This window comes from Takifugu rubripes, chromosome 4 (genome assembly GCF_901000725.2).
Source record: "Takifugu rubripes chromosome 4, fTakRub1.2, whole genome shotgun sequence".
In the NCBI taxonomy this organism is placed as follows: Eukaryota; Metazoa; Chordata; class Actinopteri; order Tetraodontiformes; family Tetraodontidae; genus Takifugu; species Takifugu rubripes.
The window spans coordinates 15,959,345-15,978,218 of NC_042288.1; the positions used below are offsets into that span (position 1 = coordinate 15,959,345).

The 18,874-nt window shown below is 56.4% G+C and overlaps 3 protein-coding genes across 8 annotated transcripts; 1 reads left to right on the forward strand and 2 right to left on the reverse strand.

Annotated features, from left to right (window-relative positions):
* The first annotated feature begins 18 nt into the window (after positions 1-18).
* Positions 19-4,702, forward strand: LOC101070870 (geranylgeranyl pyrophosphate synthase). 3 transcript variants are annotated; one of them, XM_029835371.1, is made up of 4 exons: positions 19-171; positions 1,917-2,027; positions 2,332-2,402; positions 3,016-3,956. In XM_029835371.1, the coding sequence occupies exons 1-4, from the start codon at positions 147-149 to the stop codon at positions 3,811-3,813; spliced, it is 1,005 nt and encodes a 334-aa protein (XP_029691231.1). In that variant the 5' UTR covers positions 19-146; the 3' UTR covers positions 3,814-3,956. The 3 variants fall into 3 exon arrangements, with proteins under 3 accessions (XP_029691231.1, XP_029691232.1, XP_029691233.1); XM_029835372.1 differs by lacking the exon at positions 19-171 and adding an exon at positions 210-520 and having other exon boundaries at positions 3,016-4,702; XM_029835373.1 differs by lacking the exon at positions 19-171 and adding an exon at positions 528-712 and having other exon boundaries at positions 3,016-4,702.
* A 1,794-nt stretch (positions 4,703-6,496) lies between these two features.
* On the reverse strand, positions 6,497-12,734 carry LOC101071098 (UDP-GalNAc:beta-1,3-N-acetylgalactosaminyltransferase 2-like). 4 transcript variants are annotated; one of them, XR_003888267.1, is made up of 13 exons: positions 12,611-12,734; positions 12,244-12,367; positions 11,862-11,962; positions 9,072-9,271; positions 8,911-9,006; positions 8,512-8,622; positions 8,366-8,444; positions 7,967-8,150; positions 7,729-7,854; positions 7,486-7,645; positions 7,354-7,410; positions 7,004-7,227; positions 6,499-6,933 (listed from the first exon to the last, which is right to left on the reverse strand). XR_003888267.1 is itself a non-coding variant. In XM_029835366.1 (12 exons), exons 1-12 carry the CDS (start codon positions 12,717-12,719, stop codon positions 7,208-7,210), a joined length of 1,347 nt encoding a protein of 448 aa, XP_029691226.1. In that variant the 5' UTR covers positions 12,720-12,734; the 3' UTR covers positions 6,497-7,207. The 4 variants fall into 4 exon arrangements, 3 of the variants coding, with proteins under 3 accessions (XP_029691226.1, XP_029691225.1, XP_029691224.1); XM_029835366.1 differs by having other exon boundaries at positions 6,497-7,227; positions 7,506-7,645; XM_029835364.1 differs by having other exon boundaries at positions 6,499-7,227.
* Positions 12,735-13,842: 1,108 nt separating this feature from the next.
* On the reverse strand, positions 13,843-17,678 carry LOC115249594 (guanine nucleotide-binding protein G(I)/G(S)/G(O) subunit gamma-4). The gene is made up of 3 exons (XM_029835377.1): positions 17,435-17,678; positions 16,801-16,904; positions 13,843-15,349 (listed from the first exon to the last, which is right to left on the reverse strand). The coding sequence occupies exons 2-3, from the start codon at positions 16,897-16,899 to the stop codon at positions 15,221-15,223; spliced, it is 228 nt and encodes a 75-aa protein (XP_029691237.1). The 5' UTR covers positions 16,900-16,904; positions 17,435-17,678; the 3' UTR covers positions 13,843-15,220.
* Positions 17,679-18,874: the final 1,196 nt, after the last annotated feature.

An 18,874-nucleotide genomic window follows, 5' to 3' on the forward strand; every position in this document is an offset into this window, starting at 1 on the left:
TTAGCCCCGCCCCCCGGGATGATTGACTGGCGCGCTAACCCCGCCCGCCCCGAATCTACGCCCAATGCGAGGGCACACGGCGGGGGGGGGGGGGAAATACCTCCTTCGCCCAAGATTGGCTGACGGCGGAGAAAAATATCCGTGAGATGCTGGTCGAAGTTATTCCAGTGGGTGAGTCTCGCAAGACATAAAAACAACGAAAACTACAACCCCCAGCTGGGGCCGGATATGGGCGTTCGATGTGTGTCACCAGAACACCCGGCGACGCAACGGTCTTCATGTTAAGCCTGTTATGAGCCTTTGAGGGGAACGGAGGCATAAATTCAGCGCACATTTTGGGAGGCACCCATTCCACAGTCCCCTCCCACTATACGCGGTGCGGAGGCCGAAGCATATATGAGCAGCTCGTGACAGTTAGCTTGTCTTCTAATGTAGCTGCACAGTAATGGTAGCCCTTGTGCTAGCATAGCGAATCATTCGGTGAATTAGCTAGTGAAATACTGGCCCAAATTATTGAAAGGTAAGCTTGTGCCACTCATAATTAGTATTAGTTGACCCGCGTTGCCGTGTGTCTTTGGAAGCGAAGAAATGTTCAAATGTGTTCATACCGATGCGCAAACGTTAGCCTGCCACCGCTAGCAGCTAGCTAGCAGCGCGGCTATAGGAACACAGACCGGCGGGTGAGCGGAGCGGCGGGCCCACAGCTGCCGAGGTGGGTGGAGACCTCCGGGGGGGTCGTTCCCGTTCCGAGCGGCGCTCATGGCCCACCTCGTTGCATGCTGTCACATGATATCATGATAATGTAGCAGTGGTGCAAGTGTTAAATGGTAAAACTGTGTTTGGAATAAAGTCGAGTCCTTTTAAGAAGTTTAGAAGTTATAGTTTGATGAATGTGTAGTCACTTTAAGTCTCACGCGCTGGTGCTGAAGTAATAATGTAATAAACTAATTCGCTTTGCTATAACGTGTACCTGACCTCTAAATCGTGTGTTATAGACCTTTATTGGCTCCAAACACCAATAAAGGCCACGTTTGTCCCTCCTATGGATGTTATGTGTAGTAATTACCTCCTATGGATGTTATGTGTAGTAATTACCTCCTATGGATGTTATGTGTAGTAATTACCTCCTATGGATGTTATGTGTAGTAATTACCTCCTATTGATGTTATGTGTAGTAATTACCTCCTATGGATGTTATGTGTAGTAATTACCTCCTATGGATGTTATGTGTAGTAATTACCTCCTATGGATGTTATGTGTAGTAATTACCTCCTATGGACATTATGTGTAGTAATTACCTCCTATTGATGTTATGTGTAGTAATTACCTCCTATTGATGTTATGTGTAGTAATTACCTCTTATGGACATTATGTGTAGTAATTACCTCCTATTGACATTATGTGTAGTAATTACCTCCTATGGACATTATGTGTAGTAATTACCTCCTATGGACATTATGTGTAGTAATTACCTCCTATTGACATTATGTGTAGTAATTACCTCCTATGGACATTATGTGTAGTAATTACCTCCTATGGACATTATGTGTAGTAATTACCTCCTATTGACATTATGTGTAGTAATTACCTCCTATGGACATTATGTGTAGTAATTACCTCCTATGGACATTATGTGTAGTAATTACCTCCTATTGACATTATGTGTAGTAATTACCTCCTATGGACATTATGTGTAGTAATTACCTCCTATGGATATTATTACCATAACATTGGTTTATTTCTACTCGACTGGGTCTTAGATTGAGCGCTGCTCCTCTAAAGGTCAGTGTCAGACACGGTGGGGGGTCCAGTTATGTACGTGTAGGGTTAGAAAAGCATGTTATACATGGAAAATGATGCCATTGACCTGAGAAAGGGTTCTAAAAGCGTTATTAATCCTCATTATGTTGATAAAGGAGCCGTTTTCCCTCTTGAGCTGTTTAATCTTGGAGACATGGACAACAGCTCACCTGCCAGTTCTGAGCGAATTCTCCTGGAACCGTACAAGTACCTGCTGCAGCTCCCAGGTGAGTCTCCTCCAGGCCCGACCTCCAGGCCCGACCTGCAGAGGGTTGGGAACGGTGTTGGAGCAGCGTTGGCCACTCCCACTTCCTCTTTGATCAGTGTATCACGAGTAACCGTGATGGCTCCTCCGGTCCCTCCCCTCATCCTCCTCACCTTTACCTGTAGATCAGAAACCTTCTGAAATGGCCGTAACGTAGAGGCTTCATCAGCATCAGCGATATTCGACACCAGTGTTGGAAAAGCTCCCTGAATGATCCCATTCAGGCCTTTTGTGGAGGGATGAACTTCTCTGTCTGTTGTCCTCAGGAAAGCAAGTGAGGACAAAACTATCCCAGGCCTTCAACCACTGGCTCAACGTTCCGGAGGACAAGCTGCAGGTGAGAGCCCTCTGACACCTTCACCTGTGTCTGATGGATGGTTCAGGCCTGACCACGGTGCAATGGTCCAGTATGGTGGCTGAGCCGTGACATCCGCTGCTCCTCGTGATCCTCGTTCAGATGAATGACCTAAAGTCACCCAATCTCTGCTCTGATCAGCCTCACCTCAGCTATAACCTGAAGCCCCCCCTCTGTGGCAGTTAAACTGGCCAACTGGGCCGGTCCTGGCCACCTGCCTGACCCAGTGAGCCCCTCTTTTGTGTGCCCCCCCCCCCCCCCCACAGCTGTTATTACTGGGGTTTCATTGGGAAAGAGGTTTAAAGTGTGTACGGATGTAATTGAACTACCAACCTTTGGTCCCCGGGTTTGTGTTCAGCTCATATTATCAGTGATGCTGCAGAACCGGACGTGTGTGTTCGTGTTGGTGCATCTGAGGCGGCACTATTATCCGCCTGATTTATGTGCGTGCGTGCGTGCGTGTGTGGACCCGTAGGCGCGCATGTGGCTCCCTCTGCTGGAGAGATGCGAGGTTGCCGCATTACCTGTGTCGTTGGGCTTGAATCTGCCTGATGGAACCTGGAGCGTGAATGATTTCCCTCTGCTTGTTGCTCAGGTGATCATCCAGGTGACGGAGATGCTCCACAACGCCAGCTTGCTCATAGATGACATTGAGGACAGCTCCAAGCTGCGGCGAGGCTTCCCCGTCGCCCACAGCATTTATGGCGTTCCCTCTGTCATCAACTCTGCCAACTATGTCTACTTCCTGGGTTTGGAGAAGGTGCTGACCCTGGATCACCCAGAGGCCGTCCGCGTCTTCACCCGCCAGCTGCTGGAGCTGCACCGCGGCCAGGGCCTGGACATCCACTGGAGGGACACCTACACCTGCCCCACTGAGCAGGAGTACCGCAACATGGTGCTGCAGAAGACCGGCGGGCTCTTCGGCCTGGCGGTCGGCCTGATGCAGCTGTTCTCCGACTGGAAGCAGGACCTGAAGCCCATCCTGGACACTCTGGGCCTCTTCTTTCAGATCCTGGACGACTACGCCAACCTGAACTCCCGTGAGTACTGCCACAACAAGAGCTACTGCGAGGATCTGACCGAGGGGAAGTTCTCCTTCCCCATCATTCACGCCATCTGGTCGCGCCCGGAGAGCACGCAGGTGCAGAACATCCTGCGGCAGCGCACGGAGAACACCGACATCAAGAGATACTGCGTGGACTACCTGGAGAAGGTGGGCTCCTTCGCCTACACCCGCCAGACCCTGCACGACCTGGAGGCGGAGTCGTACCGCCTCATCAGGGAGTTTGGAGGAAACCCTCAGCTGGAGAGCCTCGTCAAACAGCTCGGCCAAACGTACCAGGAAGCCGAGGCCACAACAGAGCCCGAGGCACAGAGGAGCCCGAGCCAGTGAGCTCTCCACCTTCACACTCCATCAACACCAACATCACGGATATTCCCTGGATCAGCGTCTGCATGTTACAGTAGCACTCGTGTTCCATTCACTCCTTCAGAACTCATTAAACTTGAACAGTGTTGCCTCTGCTGCCCTCACAACCTCTTCTGTGGTGTCTCTGTTACGAGTGCCCATCAGATGTTGCAGTCGAGCCTCAACACCCATCGTTGAGACAGGAAGTGGCCGAGCCTCTCCTTCCTGTGACAGGAGTCGGTCCCCGATCCTGACCTGTAGCCTGCTGCTGCCTCCAGAGCAGCTTCCTACTCCATATTCATGATCCCCTTAACGAGGGGGCCCGTTTTTGATGAGCGAGTGAGCAGCAGATCCTGTCTGAGCCTTGTAATGCACAGCGGCGTGAAGGAGCCCGCCAGCGCCCACGGCTCTGAGGTCGGGTCTGTGGTGAGCAGCCGTGTCTCAGGGTCAGCGACGCTTTTAAATGCTGCCATTTCTCCTTCAGCTAAAACAGCGTAATAGTCATTTCATTTGTGCCTTTTTGCCACAACTGTTTCCATCCTGCTGATTAGAACTCATCACTTTCGGGCGCTCTGTAGCGACTGGGCGCTCTGTAGCGACTGGGCGCTGGCGACCGCCATAATCCCGGCGCCCTGATGCGTGGGGAGAGAACCTGTCGCCCACGTGGGCAGCCGTGCACGGAGAGGCTCGTGGGCCCGGGAGGATCAGCCCGACTTCAGCACCACTTTGGGGTTTGATGAGATTTGCTGGCTGAAGGATTTGGACCACACGATCCCCGGTTTATCAAAAAGCTCCAATTTCCAATATTCATGCTTTGTCACATTTATGTCGGCGGAATTCAGCTTTTGCTTGTTTGTTAAAAACTGGCTGCACATCGATCCTGACGTCCTCGCTTGTTTAGCTGCTCCGGTCCAGTCTGAAGACACTCTGCTCTACAGTGGGGGTTAGCTTTAGGCCCCAGACCGGGGGGGTGCAGCCCTGACCCAGACCTGGGGGTGCAGCCCTGACCCAGACCTGGGGGTGCAGCCCTGACCCAGACCGGGGGGGTGCAGCCCTGACTCCGGGGGGTGCAGCCCTGACCCAGACCTGGGGGTGCAGCCCTGACTCCGGGGGGTGCAGCCCTGACCCAGACCTGGGGGTGCAGCCCTGACCCCGGGGGTGCAGCCCCGACCCCGGGGGGGTGCAGCCCTGACCCAGACCGGGGGGTGCAGCCCTGACCCTGGGGGGTGCAGCCCTGACCCCGGGGGGGTGCAGCCCTGACTCCGGGGGTGCAGCCCCGACCCCGGGGGGGTGCAGCCCCGACCCAGACCTGGGGGTGCAGCCCTGACACCGGGGGTGCAGCCCTGACCCCGGGGGTGCAGCCCTGATCCTAGGGGGGTGCAGCCCTGACCCTGGGGGTGCAGCCCTGACCCTGGGGGGTGCAGCCCTGACCCATCCGTCTGTGTAGAGTTCCGATTTAACAAAGTTCTCTGCTAAGCTGCTGCAGTCACATTCACCACCAGACGTCCACGTCCTCCTGACCATATAAGGACTTCCTTCAAACAGACCTTTGAAAATAGGCCCAGACGTAATGTCCCCACTTTGGTAGCAGGATGCAGAAGAACACACCTTTAACTGCCACCTGGGGCAGGTTTGTCTCCTCATGTTCACGTTTCATTTATTACTCACCAATGCACCAAACGAGATGTAAATTGAAAACGCTTTAAAAAAAAGGCTTTAACCTTTAGTGCTGCTCCGTTCTGCACATTTGTAATGGCTGCAGGCAGGAAGTGGTGCTGGGAATGTTTGTGTTCACCTGCCGTATCCACCAAAATGTGCTTTGGATGAATTATGGAGCAGAGATCAGGAACTCGCCTTAGAAATGGAGCAACAAGAAGGAAATGAGGGCATCTCCACCTCTGCTAGAACCCTTTTCCTCAGGCTTCCCGGTCCTCCACCATCACTTCCTGTTACATTACAGGGAGAGACAGGTGTGTGGCGAGAACGCCGGCCCCGCCCCTCAGGGCAGCGCCGCGGCTCCAACCCCCCCCCAGGAATTCTGGGTCATGAATAAATGATTTCCTCCTCATTCCAGCGCACAGAGGCGGATGATTGACAATGATGCAGGAGGCTCTCCCTGATGAGGCTGAAGATGCTTGAATGAGCACCACACGCCGCTTCTCTCTAGCTATTATGGGATGGTGCTGGGAGCGGTGGCAAATGAGCCTCTGCAGGGTGGGTTTTAACCACAGAGGCGGCGTCTGCTGCACGCCAGACGTGAGCAATGCTTTAGTTGGTCTGGGGGGGGGGGCTGGTCCAGGTGGGGGGGGGGCCCTGGTCTGGGAGGAGGCCCTGGTCTGGGAGGGGGCTGGTGCAGGTGGGGGGGGGCTGGTCTGGGAGGGGGCTGGTGCAGGTAGGGGGGGGGGTTCCTGGTCTGGGAGGGGGCTGGTCCGGGCGAGGGGGGGTCTCTGCCCTGGGGGGTCATCTGCCTGGCTCTCGTTTTTAAGATGAGCCAAATCAGCGGGGAGGCCGTCAGATTTGTGATTCGGCCCGTTTCTAAAGGTTCCAGCTGGTTCTGTACTGGGGCCGTTACAACAGTGACGCTGATGTTACATTTATAGAAAAGTGGGTCTGAATTTTAGAAACAAGTGTAACAGCGTGTAACCTCCCGTCTGGTAGCGGAGCTTTAAAGAGCCAGGGCAGAACAGAACCACGCCCCAAATACTCGATGTAAACGGATCAAACCCACCCCCGGTTGATCCTTTAACGCCTCGGCGACGCCCTCGACGGCCACGACGCACAGCCAAGAGTCGGCGCCAGTTGGGTCCAAAAATAACAGGCAACATCCTCCTTCAAGTGCTTTTTATTTGTGAGGTTCATGAGATCTTCCTCGTGTAAAGACCCCTCAGAGAAGGGCTGCGACCCCACGATTGTACGACGGTAACAGCAGCACGGCGATAAACACAGAAAGGCCACATCACGATCCGCACGAGGACACGCGCAGCGGAACAAATGGAACATAGACCACGAAAAAGAGCCTCAACAATCCAGGTTCTCCTCTGACTTCCCAAGTTCAGGTGAGACACACACGGGGGATTCGACAGGTCCTGAAGCAGCAGCACGTTTCTGCAAAGCCTAAAAACAACCGAGCCCTTTGGCCACACTGGCCCGGGCCCGGTGGCCCCGGCCCGGTGGCCCCCGCTCGGTGGCCCCGGCCCGGTGGCCCCCGCTCGGTGGCCCCGCTCGGTGGCCCCGCTCGGTGGCCCCGCCCGGTGGCCCCGCTCAGTGGCCCCAGGGACACCCGCAGGGATCTCCACAGGCCTCCTTCCGCCCCCAGAGGGCGTGCAGCTCCTCAGCGGTGTGCTGGGGGGACGACAGCATGTCCACGTAGCACTCCTTCTCACAGAGCCAGCCGGGGTCCTGATGGAGGAAGACAGAGGGCTTCACCCACCCGCCTGCAGGCTGAGGTGATGGACGATGCTCAGCCGACACCCCCGCTGGGTGCAGCCGGGGGCCCGATGACTACGGCGCTGTTGCAAGTCGTACCTGGTACTTGTGCGGTCCAACGGCAGCCATCCAGATCCCCATGCTCACGTCTTCCCCCTGTAACCAGACAGTCGGGACTCTGAGCTCCTGTCAGCAGGTTCCTGGCTAAAGCCACACAGAGCTCGGCTCTACCTGGTAGGCCTTCAGCTTGCCTGCATTGCTGGAGAGCCAGTGCACCAGGTCCCGGGAGACCACGTAGCCGGAACCGCAGGCAAACGCCGGGTAGGCGGGGCTAGCGTACTCCAGCTCCTGCCACTTCCCAACGCGGTCCACGGCCCAGCTCTGCCTGAAACTGGGTGAGAAGCACGTCATGGTCATGGTCTCCAGGTCTGAGCTGGAGCCCTCTCAGCACCTTTAACCTTGGTTTGGACTCACTTCCCCCACCACAGGTTGCTGCGCTGGAGATGTTTGTGATCGATCTTCATCAGGACCGAGTCCACGTCGATGTAGCAGTCGTCGTCCGTCTTCAGCAGCAGCTTGAAGTGGGCGTTTGCCACAGACCTGCCGGGCAGAGAGCTTTCGTTAGGATTCCAGTCAGGGTTCCCTCCAGTCACCGTTGGGGAGGTTCTGCAGGGAGGTTCTGGTTCTACCCGACCCCACTGGCTGGACGTACCACTTATAGAACTGGAGCAGCTTGGAGGGCACGTTCCTGTAGGTGTCCACCACGTCCACGAACACCATGTCCCCGTTGGTGAGGCTCTCCCGCTGCAGGGCGGCGTCCTCCTGCCTCAGCGCCGCGGCCTGCCGCTGCATCCTGGAGGCCCGGCCCTGCAGGAGCGCCAGCAGGCTGTCCCCATCTGACACACGTGGGGGGGGGGGGGGCACAAGGAAGCACGGAAGCAGCTCAACTTTGGAATTTCAAGAAAAAAAACTGCCAATTAACTTTTTATTGCCCCAGTTTGAAGAATTCGGGGGCAGTAGCTGAGATCGCCGTCTCCAGACTGGCAACAGGGCCCAGAGCGTGGGGGGGGGGGGGCGACTGGGCGCAACGCTCCGGATCAGCAGGACTCACCATAGATGGTGAAGGTGACGCCTCCGGCCAAACCAGGGAATCCCAGAGCGCTGCGATGAGGCAGCGCCCCCTCGGTGACCTGCAGTGGAAGCAAAGCTGTTCAGGTTCTGGACCTGTTGGAGGCGCTGGCCCGCTGGAGTACGTACGGAGGAGATCTTGAGGACTCCTCCTCCGTCACTGAGCAGCACAGACGACGGCGCCACGGTGCTCAGGCCACCAGAGTCCAGAGTTTCCCACAACAAGGTGCCCTCAAAACCCTGTTTTAAAGAACCAGACGCTCCATTTAGGACAGCAGGGGGATTCTTGATGGGGAAATATCAGCCCCCGGGGTCACCGGGGCCCCCCCACAGCAGCCAGCAGGGGCACCGTGGTCCCCGGGGTCCCCCCACAGCAGCCAGCAGGGGCACCACGAAGGTGCTGGACTCATCTGGTCGCGTCTCAGAGGAGAACGTGAGATTCGTGTACGTTGGAGGTGGGAAATGAGCCTTCCGGGCGTCCCCGACGCTCCGTTTGGGACACACACCGACCTGGAAGGGAAAACTCACCTTGGGCAGAATGAACTGCTCCACTGGTTTGTACCAGACCCCGTTCACCATGGTCCCTGGAGCGGGGGCGCTGAACCGAGCCGTGACCACGGGCTCCTGCACACAAAAACAGTCAGGCAGCCAGTCGGGGGTCCCTGCAGACCAGGACCGGCTGCCGTTACCTCCTGGTCCAGCTGGAGGAGCTTCACCGTCACGTTGCTCTGCAGCTCCGGCCACGGCCCGCTGGGGAACACCCCCAGCCTGGTGATGACCACCGGGTGGAGCACCTTAAAGTCCAGCGCAATGGCCCCCACGTCAGAGGGGGTCAGCACCGAGGGCCCGGACACCTTCACAAGCTGGACCTCTTCATCCTGACCTGCCACTGGAGCAGAGGTGCCGGAGGTTACTGGGGGGGCTCAAGGCCCAGGCCCCGTGGAGGGGCCCGAAAGGCCCCGGCCACGTGGAGGGGCCCCAGCAGGCCCAGGCCCCGTGGAGGGGCCCCAGTGGGGCCCTAAAGGCCCAGGCCCCATGGAGGGGCCCCAGCGGGGCCCTAAAGGCCCAGGCCCCGTGGAGGGGCCCCAGCGGGGCCCCAGCAGGCCCAGGCCCCGTGGAGGGGCCCCAGCGGGGCCCTAAAGGCCCAGGCCACGTGGAGGGGCCGAAAGGCCCAGGCCACGTGGAGGGGCCCCAGCAGGCCCAGGCCCCGTGGAGGGGCCCCAGCAGGCCCAGGCTAACCACGCGGTGGTTTCCTAACAACCATGGATCGCTTCATTAGTCAGATCAATGAGACCAAATCTGATCCAGAGAGGACAAGTTTCACGAATTCTGCCCCCCCCCGAGAAAAAGAGCCCGTTAGAAACGAGGGAAGACAAACAGGAAGTAACGAGAGGTTCTTTCATCCCTCTGGTGTCGCTGAGCATCATCACTTCATCTTCTACAGGCAGCTCGTTTAGTCTCATAAATCAAATAAACCTTCAGCACATTTAACATCTATTACTGTTTCCTGGCTCTCTCACACACACACACACACACTCTCTCTCACACACACACACACCACTCTCTCTCACACACACACACACCTCTCTCTCACACACACACACACACACTCTCTCTCACACACACACTCTCTCTCACACACACACACACTCTCTCTCACACACACACACACACACTCTCTCTCTCACACACACACACACACACACTCTCTCTCTCACACACACACACACTCTCTCTCTCACACACACACACACTCTCTCTCACACACACACACACACACACACTCACTCTCTCACACACACACACACTCTCTCTCTCACACACACACACACTCTCTCTCTCACACACACACACACTCTCTCTCACACACACACACTCTCTCTCTCACACACACACACACACACACTCTCTCTCACACACACACACACTCTCTCTCTCACACACACACACTCTCTCTCTCACACACACACACACACACACACACTCTCTCTCACACACACACACACTCTCTCTCTCACACACACACACACTCTCTCTCACACACACACACACACACTCTCTCTCTCACACACACACACACACACACTCTCTCTCTCACACACACACACACTCTCTCTCTCACACACACACACACTCTCTCTCACACACACACACACACACACACTCACTCTCTCACACACACCTCACTCTCTCTCACACACACACACACTCTCTCTCTCACACACACACACACTCTCTCTCACACACACACACTCTCTCTCTCACACACACACACACACACACACACTCTCTCTCACACACACACACACTCTCTCTCTCACACACACACACTCTCTCTCTCACACACACACACACACACACACACTCTCTCTCACACACACACCACACTCTCTCTCTCACACACACACACTCTCTCTCTCACACACACACACACACACTCTCTCTCTCACACACACACACACACACACTCTCTCTCTCACACACACACACACACACACACACTCTCTCACACACACACACTCTCTCTCATACACACACACTCTCTCTCTGGTCGATTTCTGCTTTATTGCTTATTTCTGTAAACGTTCCTGAAAGATGGAGGCTTGTTGCCCCCCCCCCCCGGGTTAGGCCTCGGCGAGGTTCTGGAGTCCACGTGGCGGCAGCAGCAGGAACCATCGCCACGACGGCCTCCGTCCCACCATCCCACCGACCCGTCCCACCGACCCGTCCCACCGACCCGTCCCGCCGACCCGACCCGTTCCAGCGACCCGACCCACCGACCCGACCCACCGACCCGACCCACCGACCCGTCCCGCCGACCCGACCCGTTCCAGCGACCCGTCCCACCGACCCATCCCACTGACCCGTCCCACCGACCCGTCCCGCCGACCCGTCCCGCCGACCCGACCCGTTCCAGCGACCCGTCCCACCGACCCATCCCACCGACCCGTCCCACCGACCCGTCCCACCGACCCGACCCACCGACCCGTCCCACCGACCCGTCCCGCCGACCCGACCCACCGACCCGTCCCGCCGACCCGACCCAGCGACCACGGCTGCTGTCAGCAGCTTTGTTGGGTGAAAACGTGTCACTCGCACGTTTTCTTCTGCTTCATTTTCCACGTGTGAGCAGAACCAACAGGAGCGGCGACCTTGAGGAGCTGAGCGTGATTCACGGCGTTGCACTCCTGTGTGAGCGCACGTTTGCTGCACTCCTGTGTGAGCGCACATTTGCTGCACTCCTGTGTGAGCGCACGTTTGCTGCACTCCTGTGTGAGCGCACGTTTGCTGCACTCCTGTGTGAGCGCACGTTTGCTTTCACGCACCTTCCGCCCGTGGATCCGCCTCCACGCCGTTTATCTATACACGTCTGTTTCTATTGTGGTGCAACTAAAGCTGCTCGGCCCAAATGGTTCTGTAGCGAGACCCGAATGGTTCTGTAGCGAGACCCGAATGGTTCTGTGTTAACGGTTCTGTACCGGGCTCAGTGAGGTTCAGCAGGGTGCAGGAATACGGGTCCTCTCTGTCCTCTTCTGGAACGGAACATCCTCTTTCACCCACGATAAACTTCACCCCCACTCTGAAAATAATCACACACACACGCGCACACACACACACAGTCAGCCTTGTTCTATGTACAATCTTAGGCTGCAAGATTTCTCAGGCTTGTCCATCTCTACGCCCCCGTTTCCATGGTTACCGGGGGAACCTTAAAGGCCATCACACATTATCAGATCGGATCACCGGATGATGAAAACGGACCAAAATTCGGAACAGAAGCGAGAACAAAAGTGGCGGCCAGTCAGGTGACAAAGGTGTTGATGAGGAAACGCGCGCGCACGCACACACACACACGCGCACCTGTGATGGAAGCGGGGGTGAGTCCGGAGGTGGCCCAGCCAGGTCTCCCTTATCGCTCGCCGCAGCTCATGGTGGTGCCTCGCTGACAGAACCCCCACCAGAAGGTCGTAAAGAGGCGCCTCATCTGGACCAGAACAACCCAAATTAGTGACGGCATCCTGGAAAACTTCATAAAACCTTCATGAAATGTTTAATTCTAATCACAGCGACGCCCTGAACCGATATAAAACCCGCTGCTCAAACATGCGACAACCGACCGTTTAGCTGACCCATAAACCCGGTTAATCGCAAAGCTAAAACCGTCCGGACCAGAAGAAAAGTTCCGCCGTTCAGAGGCGGCGGAGCCGGGCTGGTGGCTCCAAAGTACCCGGGAGTGCGCTGCTGTCCGGCGGGGTGGAGGAGGGTTGTTGCGCCGACCACAAGTGCAGCAGCAGGGCGACGGCACAGGGCAGCAGGAAGCCCGCGAGCCTCCGCATGGACGGAGCGGAAACCGGCCGGGGGAGAGTTTCGGCTGCAGCGGCGCGGCGGTTCTTCCCGAGCCGCCCTCCACGCACCAACAGCCCGCTGCGTGTGTCTGCAGCTCCGCAACGCTCCTCCGCCGGGGTCGCACCACCGCCTCATGTCTGCTTCCGCCGCTCGGAGAGACGGACCAATGAGAGACGCGGGTCGTGGCCGCGATGCATTCTGGGAGCTGGAGTTTATCCACTGTCCGGGCTCTTTATTTCCTGTGAATTGCAGCTTAAATGAACCACACGGATACGCGATGAAGGGTCTCTTTTAATTAGGCATTTCAGACAAATTAAGTTGAAATGTAAAACATTTCTACATCACCTCGACTTTTGTAGCTTTAATTTGATTAAAATTACCAGTAAAAGCTGTGATTCCTTCTGCAGAGATGAGGGGTCGTCCCACCTTCATCACAATGAAAAGTGAGTATTGCAACGTCGTTTCCTAAAGACAACAACAACAATGTCCTAAAGAGAAAAACATTCATATCAAAGATTATATTATATTATGTTATATTATGTTATATTATATTATATTATATATGTAGAAATGAGACGAAACCTTTGGCTGGAGCATTGGGACATTTTTATGCACGAGGAAGGCTGGGAATGTGCACGAGGAAGGCTGGGAATGTGCACGAGGAAGGCTGGGAATGTGCACGAGGAAGGCTGGGAGTGCCAGCGCCCCCACCAGGGAGGGGGGGGGCGCCCCACTAGGGAGGGGGGGGGGCGCTGTCGGTCGCACGTTGATGATGTCGTCTGTGTTCATGTTGGAAACGAGATTCTGTCGCAGATTCCCGGCAGGATTCCAGGGATCATTGCTGCTTTATAGTCGTCTTCTCAGGATCTATTTTCTCGGTGTGCTGCTGTTGAAGCGACGTGTTATTACAGGTGTAGTAACACCTGTAATAACACGTGTTACTACTTTACCCGGCCGGGTCGGTTCTGTTGTCTCGTCCTTGTTGCAGCCAGCTGAGCCGGACTGGGATGTTTGGCCCTGGAACCATCACCTGTGTGGTGTTGCGTCATCAGAGCAGCGAGCGCTCGCCATGGCGACGGTGAGATGGGATGGCAGAAAGAAGACGAGGGAACATTCGGTTGGTTTTCTTTTAATTGGTTTGATCCATCAAAGGATTTACAAAGCCTCTAAAATGCTGTGTTGTCTTAGCAAAACGATAACGCCACTCATGGATACAGCTGCTCGCCGCCGACACGGTCGACTCGCCGCCGACACGGTCGACTCGCCGCCGACTCGCCGCCGCCGCCTCGCCGCCGCCTCGCCATCGACTCGCCAGTCCAGCCGTGTGCAGGGTGGCGAAAGCGCACGATCCACACAACAACATTCCCGCTCAGACAGAAACAAGTCATGCAACATTCCGCTGGAGCCTTCGTGTCCCACATTTGGCACCGTCACTGAGATGAGGTCACGACCCCGAGGTCACGACCCCGAGGTCACGACCTCAGAGGTTTCTGAACTGTACACGAAATAAAGGCGGCCGTCATCCTGCAGCACGTTTCACGCTTTTGTTCAGGGAGGAAATCCTCCTCAGATTTAAAGGAACCTTGTTGCAAAAAGCCTGAGGGATCCACCCAGGGGATCCTCAAGAGGGATCCACCTAAGGGATCCACCCAGGGAATCCACCTGAGGGATCCACCTAAGGGATCTGCCCAGGGGATCCACCTAAGGGATCCGCCCAGGGGATCCACCTAAGGGATCCTCCCAGGGGATCCGCCCAGGGGATCCATCTAAGGGATCCTCTCAGAGGATCCACCTAAGGGATCCGCCCAGGGGATCCACCTAAGGGATCCTCCCAGGGGATCCACCTGAGGGATCCACCTAAGGGATCCTCCCAGGGGATCCGCCCAGCCCAGGAAATACTCGGATCGCTCGTGCGACACAAACGAACACGACTGACGACGATATTCAGAACAATTGTGGTAAAAATGAGCAAATGCTAATTCAACTAGCGACAGAAACGCTCCAACAACAAGAGATCAGGTGTGTGATCAGGTGGGTTGAGAGTGGGCGGGGCCACCACCTGGCCGCTGCGGAGCCGAGGGGAAGTAGAAAAAAAGGCAGTCGCCACGGAAACGACGGCCCAGAAGTTTAGACTTTAGCTGCTACAAAGGATAAAAAACCTGGCGAGCAGCGGTCGGCGCCTCTGGTTCGACAGGAAGTGATGCGTCTGTTTTTTGCTTTTGTTTTTCTAAAAATTGTCGCTGGGGCAAATTTCTGTTTCCTGAGGCGAGTTGAGGTCGAGCACAAGAAAGGAAAAGCTCATGAGCAAGGCAGTTCTAGAAGAAAGCAATTACAACCCTACTGAAGTAACAAGACAAGACCCTGGTGGGGCGCCGCCCCCCCCCCCCCCCCCGACCCTCAGCCACCGGGTCAGAACCGACCCGGCGAGGCTGGACTCAGTCCTGCAGCCGGGAGCTTCAGCGGCGCTGGAGACGGAGGAGCCGGCGCCTCATCAGAGGATGGAGCAGAAGAACTTCTTCTCCCTGAAGGGGTTCTCGGAGGCGGGCACGGGCACGATGAGGGGGTCCTCGCGCACGTGGGCGTCGCAGAACGCCATCAGGTCGGCGGCGGCTTTGGACACCTGCAACATCCAGATGTGGAGATCAGAGCGCCGCGGTGCACGGGAGGAGCATGTTAGCTAACAGGAAGTGCTAACCTAGCCAGAACTGACCGCGTCACATCAAAGGAAAAATGCTTCCTCTGATCCTCGTTAGCTCGTTAGCTCGTTAGCTCCCTGGAAATAAACGCAGCAGATGCTAAACAGAAAGAGGCTCCTCGGGCTGAGGTGAAGGGGAGCCAGGCACGTGCGGAGCGCAGGGTGCAGGGGCGTGATGTGGAGCTCCTGACCTCCTCACGCTCGCCGCTAACGCGTCCGGAGGCCTTTGACCAGCACAAGCCTCCAGCAGGTGTTCCACTAATTACTGGAGGGGCGGATTAACAGGTGATCCACTTTAACGCAGCAAACGAGCAGGCGGAGGTGAGTGAAGCATTAAAACGGCTACTTATCGCTATTATCATAATTGTTATTTATGTTTCCGCTCAAATCGTGCATTTAAATCAGCGGCGGCGTTATTGTTAAACCCCCCCGGCTGCAGATGTGCAGTGGAGCAAAATGCTAACTGAGCCACGTTAGCATTTAGCTCCAGTCTTTGAAGACTGCAGAGTTTGATCCTGTTTTATTAAAGCTTGATTTAATCCTGTAAACTTCTCACTTTTGTTCTGGCAACTCAGCTCAGATTAGCTCCTCTGCCCTGCTGCTACAAGCTAACAGCTAACAGCTAACAGCTGCAGCGTCAGCACCAAGAACAACCTGACCAACCACCACCTGTAACATTGGGACATAACTGCCCCCTCGGTGTTACTGCCCCTCCCTGTTGCCACCCCCTCATCTTTAAAAAACATTATTACATTAACTTTCTCCCTATTTGTGCTGATTGTTTCATGAACTAATGTTAATAAATGATTAATTATCACTGTCAAAGTCGAAGCCACAACAAACTCCTAAATAAATCTGAAAATGAAATCAGTGTTTTCTAAACGAATCTATTGATGGCAGCCAGATGCTACTGTTAGCAGCCTAGCATGACATCACACCTGCCAGATGCTACTGTTAGCAGCCTAGCATGACGTCACAGCTGCCAGATGCTACTGTTAGCAGCCTAGCATGACGTCACAGCTGCCAGATGCTACTGTTAGCAGCCTAGCATGACGTCACAGCTGCCAGATGCTACTGTTAGCAGCCTAGCATGACAGAATGTAACAGAGATTTTTGGAAAAGAACCCAAATATTCCTAATGTGGCTGGAATGTGTAAAAGTCTCAGATCAGCCGAGCTCTTCAGCCATTGCTAATGCTAATGCTAACAGCCAGCGCACCATAACCCGGAGCACCTGCTCGGTTCTGTGTGGACCCACTTCCACCCTGATCAAAGCAGCATTAATACCCCGGTTACACCTGTCAGGTGGGGGCTGTGGGAGGTGCTACAGGTGAGGTGGGGGCTGTGGGAGGTGCTACAGGTGGGGGGGGGGGGCACCTTTATTCTGTCCATGCAGGCCTCCATCTTCAGCTGCTCCACAGCCTTCCTGGCCTGGGAGATGCTGGCGGTGCTGTTGTTGGCGGCGGCGTCTTTCATGGCTCCTGGAGAAGAACCATCACGTCAGAACCATCACGTTAGAACCATCACGTCAGAACCATCACGTTAGAACCATCACGTCAGAACCATCACGTCAGAACCAAGTTCCTTTGGGCCGCTCATCATCATCATCAGCAGCTCCTCCTCAGCTGGAGAAACCTCCAGTTACTGGGGGGGGGGGGGGGGGGGGTCACATTCTCTTAATAAACAGCTTCTAGGAAGCCCCCCCCCCCAGTAACGTGGAGCATCTCTGGGGGGGGGGGGGGGATCAATCGACTCGGATTTTTTTCCGCGTCTGGGTGGGGGGGCACCAGGCCGCCGCCAGCCACGCTTTTCTCCCCCCGGAGCGACGCTGATTGTCGCTGCGAAACCAGCGAGTCAACGCCGCGCCGCGCCGCGCGCGGGCCCGCTCACAGAACCCCGCAAATCACGCACGATGAAAGCGGGATTCTGCTCCAGCAAAATGGAGAAGAGCCGCGTTCCTTCGCGCCGCGATGCGTGTGCGCGCATGAACGCGTGTCAGGAGCAGACCTACCTGATGTGCCAGTGCTTCTTCCAATCTGGAGGATTCCGGGCTGACTCCACCCAACGCACTCGCACACGCACGCGTAAAAAATAACTGTCAAATATCAGGAGGGAATCCCGGCCGCTCTTCGTGCGCGTTAATCCTGCCGCTCGCGATGTCGCCCCGGTGCTTCGTGCGTGTTCCGCGCAGGCAGATGAGATCCGGGCGGAGGTCTCGGTGAGCGGCGCGCGTGGACCGATGCTACGCACGCGGGGGGGGGGGGGGGGGGGGGGGCCCTCGCGCTGAGAGCGGAGCTGGGGGGCGGCAGCGGCCGGGGAGGCGCGACGCGTCCGCGGTGTCCTGCTGCTCGCGGCGGCGCTGCACGACTCCAACAATGAGCGCGTGCGGCTGCAGTCACGCGCGGGAGGCACCTGAGACCTGCAGGCTTCCCCCCTCCGGCCGTCCATCGGCTCTGACGTCACCGGGTCCCCCCCCACCGTGTCAACGTTAAATGAGCTGAACCCCGCAGTGAAGCAACATCAGCTTGTTTCTGAACCAGAACCGGATCCAACCGGTCCGGTTCTGTCGACACACAGACGCTCCGTCGCTCTTCAACAGTCACTTTATTCACATTTATTTAACTTAAAGACACAAAAGCTTCGTCCACGTCCTCACGCAGTCACACACACACCTCAGACATCACCACACTTGTGGGCACAAACGTGCACGAGCGTGCACGAGCGTCCACGAGGGAGGAACCAGAAGATCCCGTCAATAAGGACACACCAGGACGTTGGTGGGCGGAGCCTCAGATCAAAGGGATGCATCACACGGCTTCAGGGCGGAGTTTATTCGACCTTGAAGCTCAGTCCAGGTGACGACAGCGACCTTGAGAGCAGCGGGGGGGGGGGGCTCCTCCTGGTCTCAGCGTCAGTTCAAAAGCAGCTTCAGGTGTTTCAACCTCTTCCTGGGGGGGGGGTTCAGCCAGGAGTGGACGGTGCTGCTCCTCAGGCCCCCCCTCAGTTATGGGAGGAGCAACTGTTGGTGATCAGACAGGGGCGCCCAGACTCGCCCCCACAGAGCAGGAGGTCTCCCAGGCACCACGAGGGGCTGGTCCCCCCCCCCCCCCCCCCCGCCTGCCTCCAAGCATGGGGGGGGGGGGGGGGGACAGGAAGCTTCAGCTCAGACAAACACACAAACGCAACATTGAATCCTAAAGTGTCTGTCGCCCCCCCATAAATATAAAGTTCTGTACATTTAATACTATCAAGAGGAGGGGGGGCAGGAGGTCATGTGAGGAGGGGGGAGGAGGAGGAGGAGGAGGAGGGGAGGAGAGGAGAGGAGAGGAGGGGGGGCAGGAGGTCACGTGAGGAGGGGGGAGGAGGAGAGGAGGGGAGGAGAGGAGAGGAGAGGAGTGGGAGGAGAGGGGGGGGAGAGGAGAGGAGAGGAGTGGGAGGAGAGGGGAGGAGA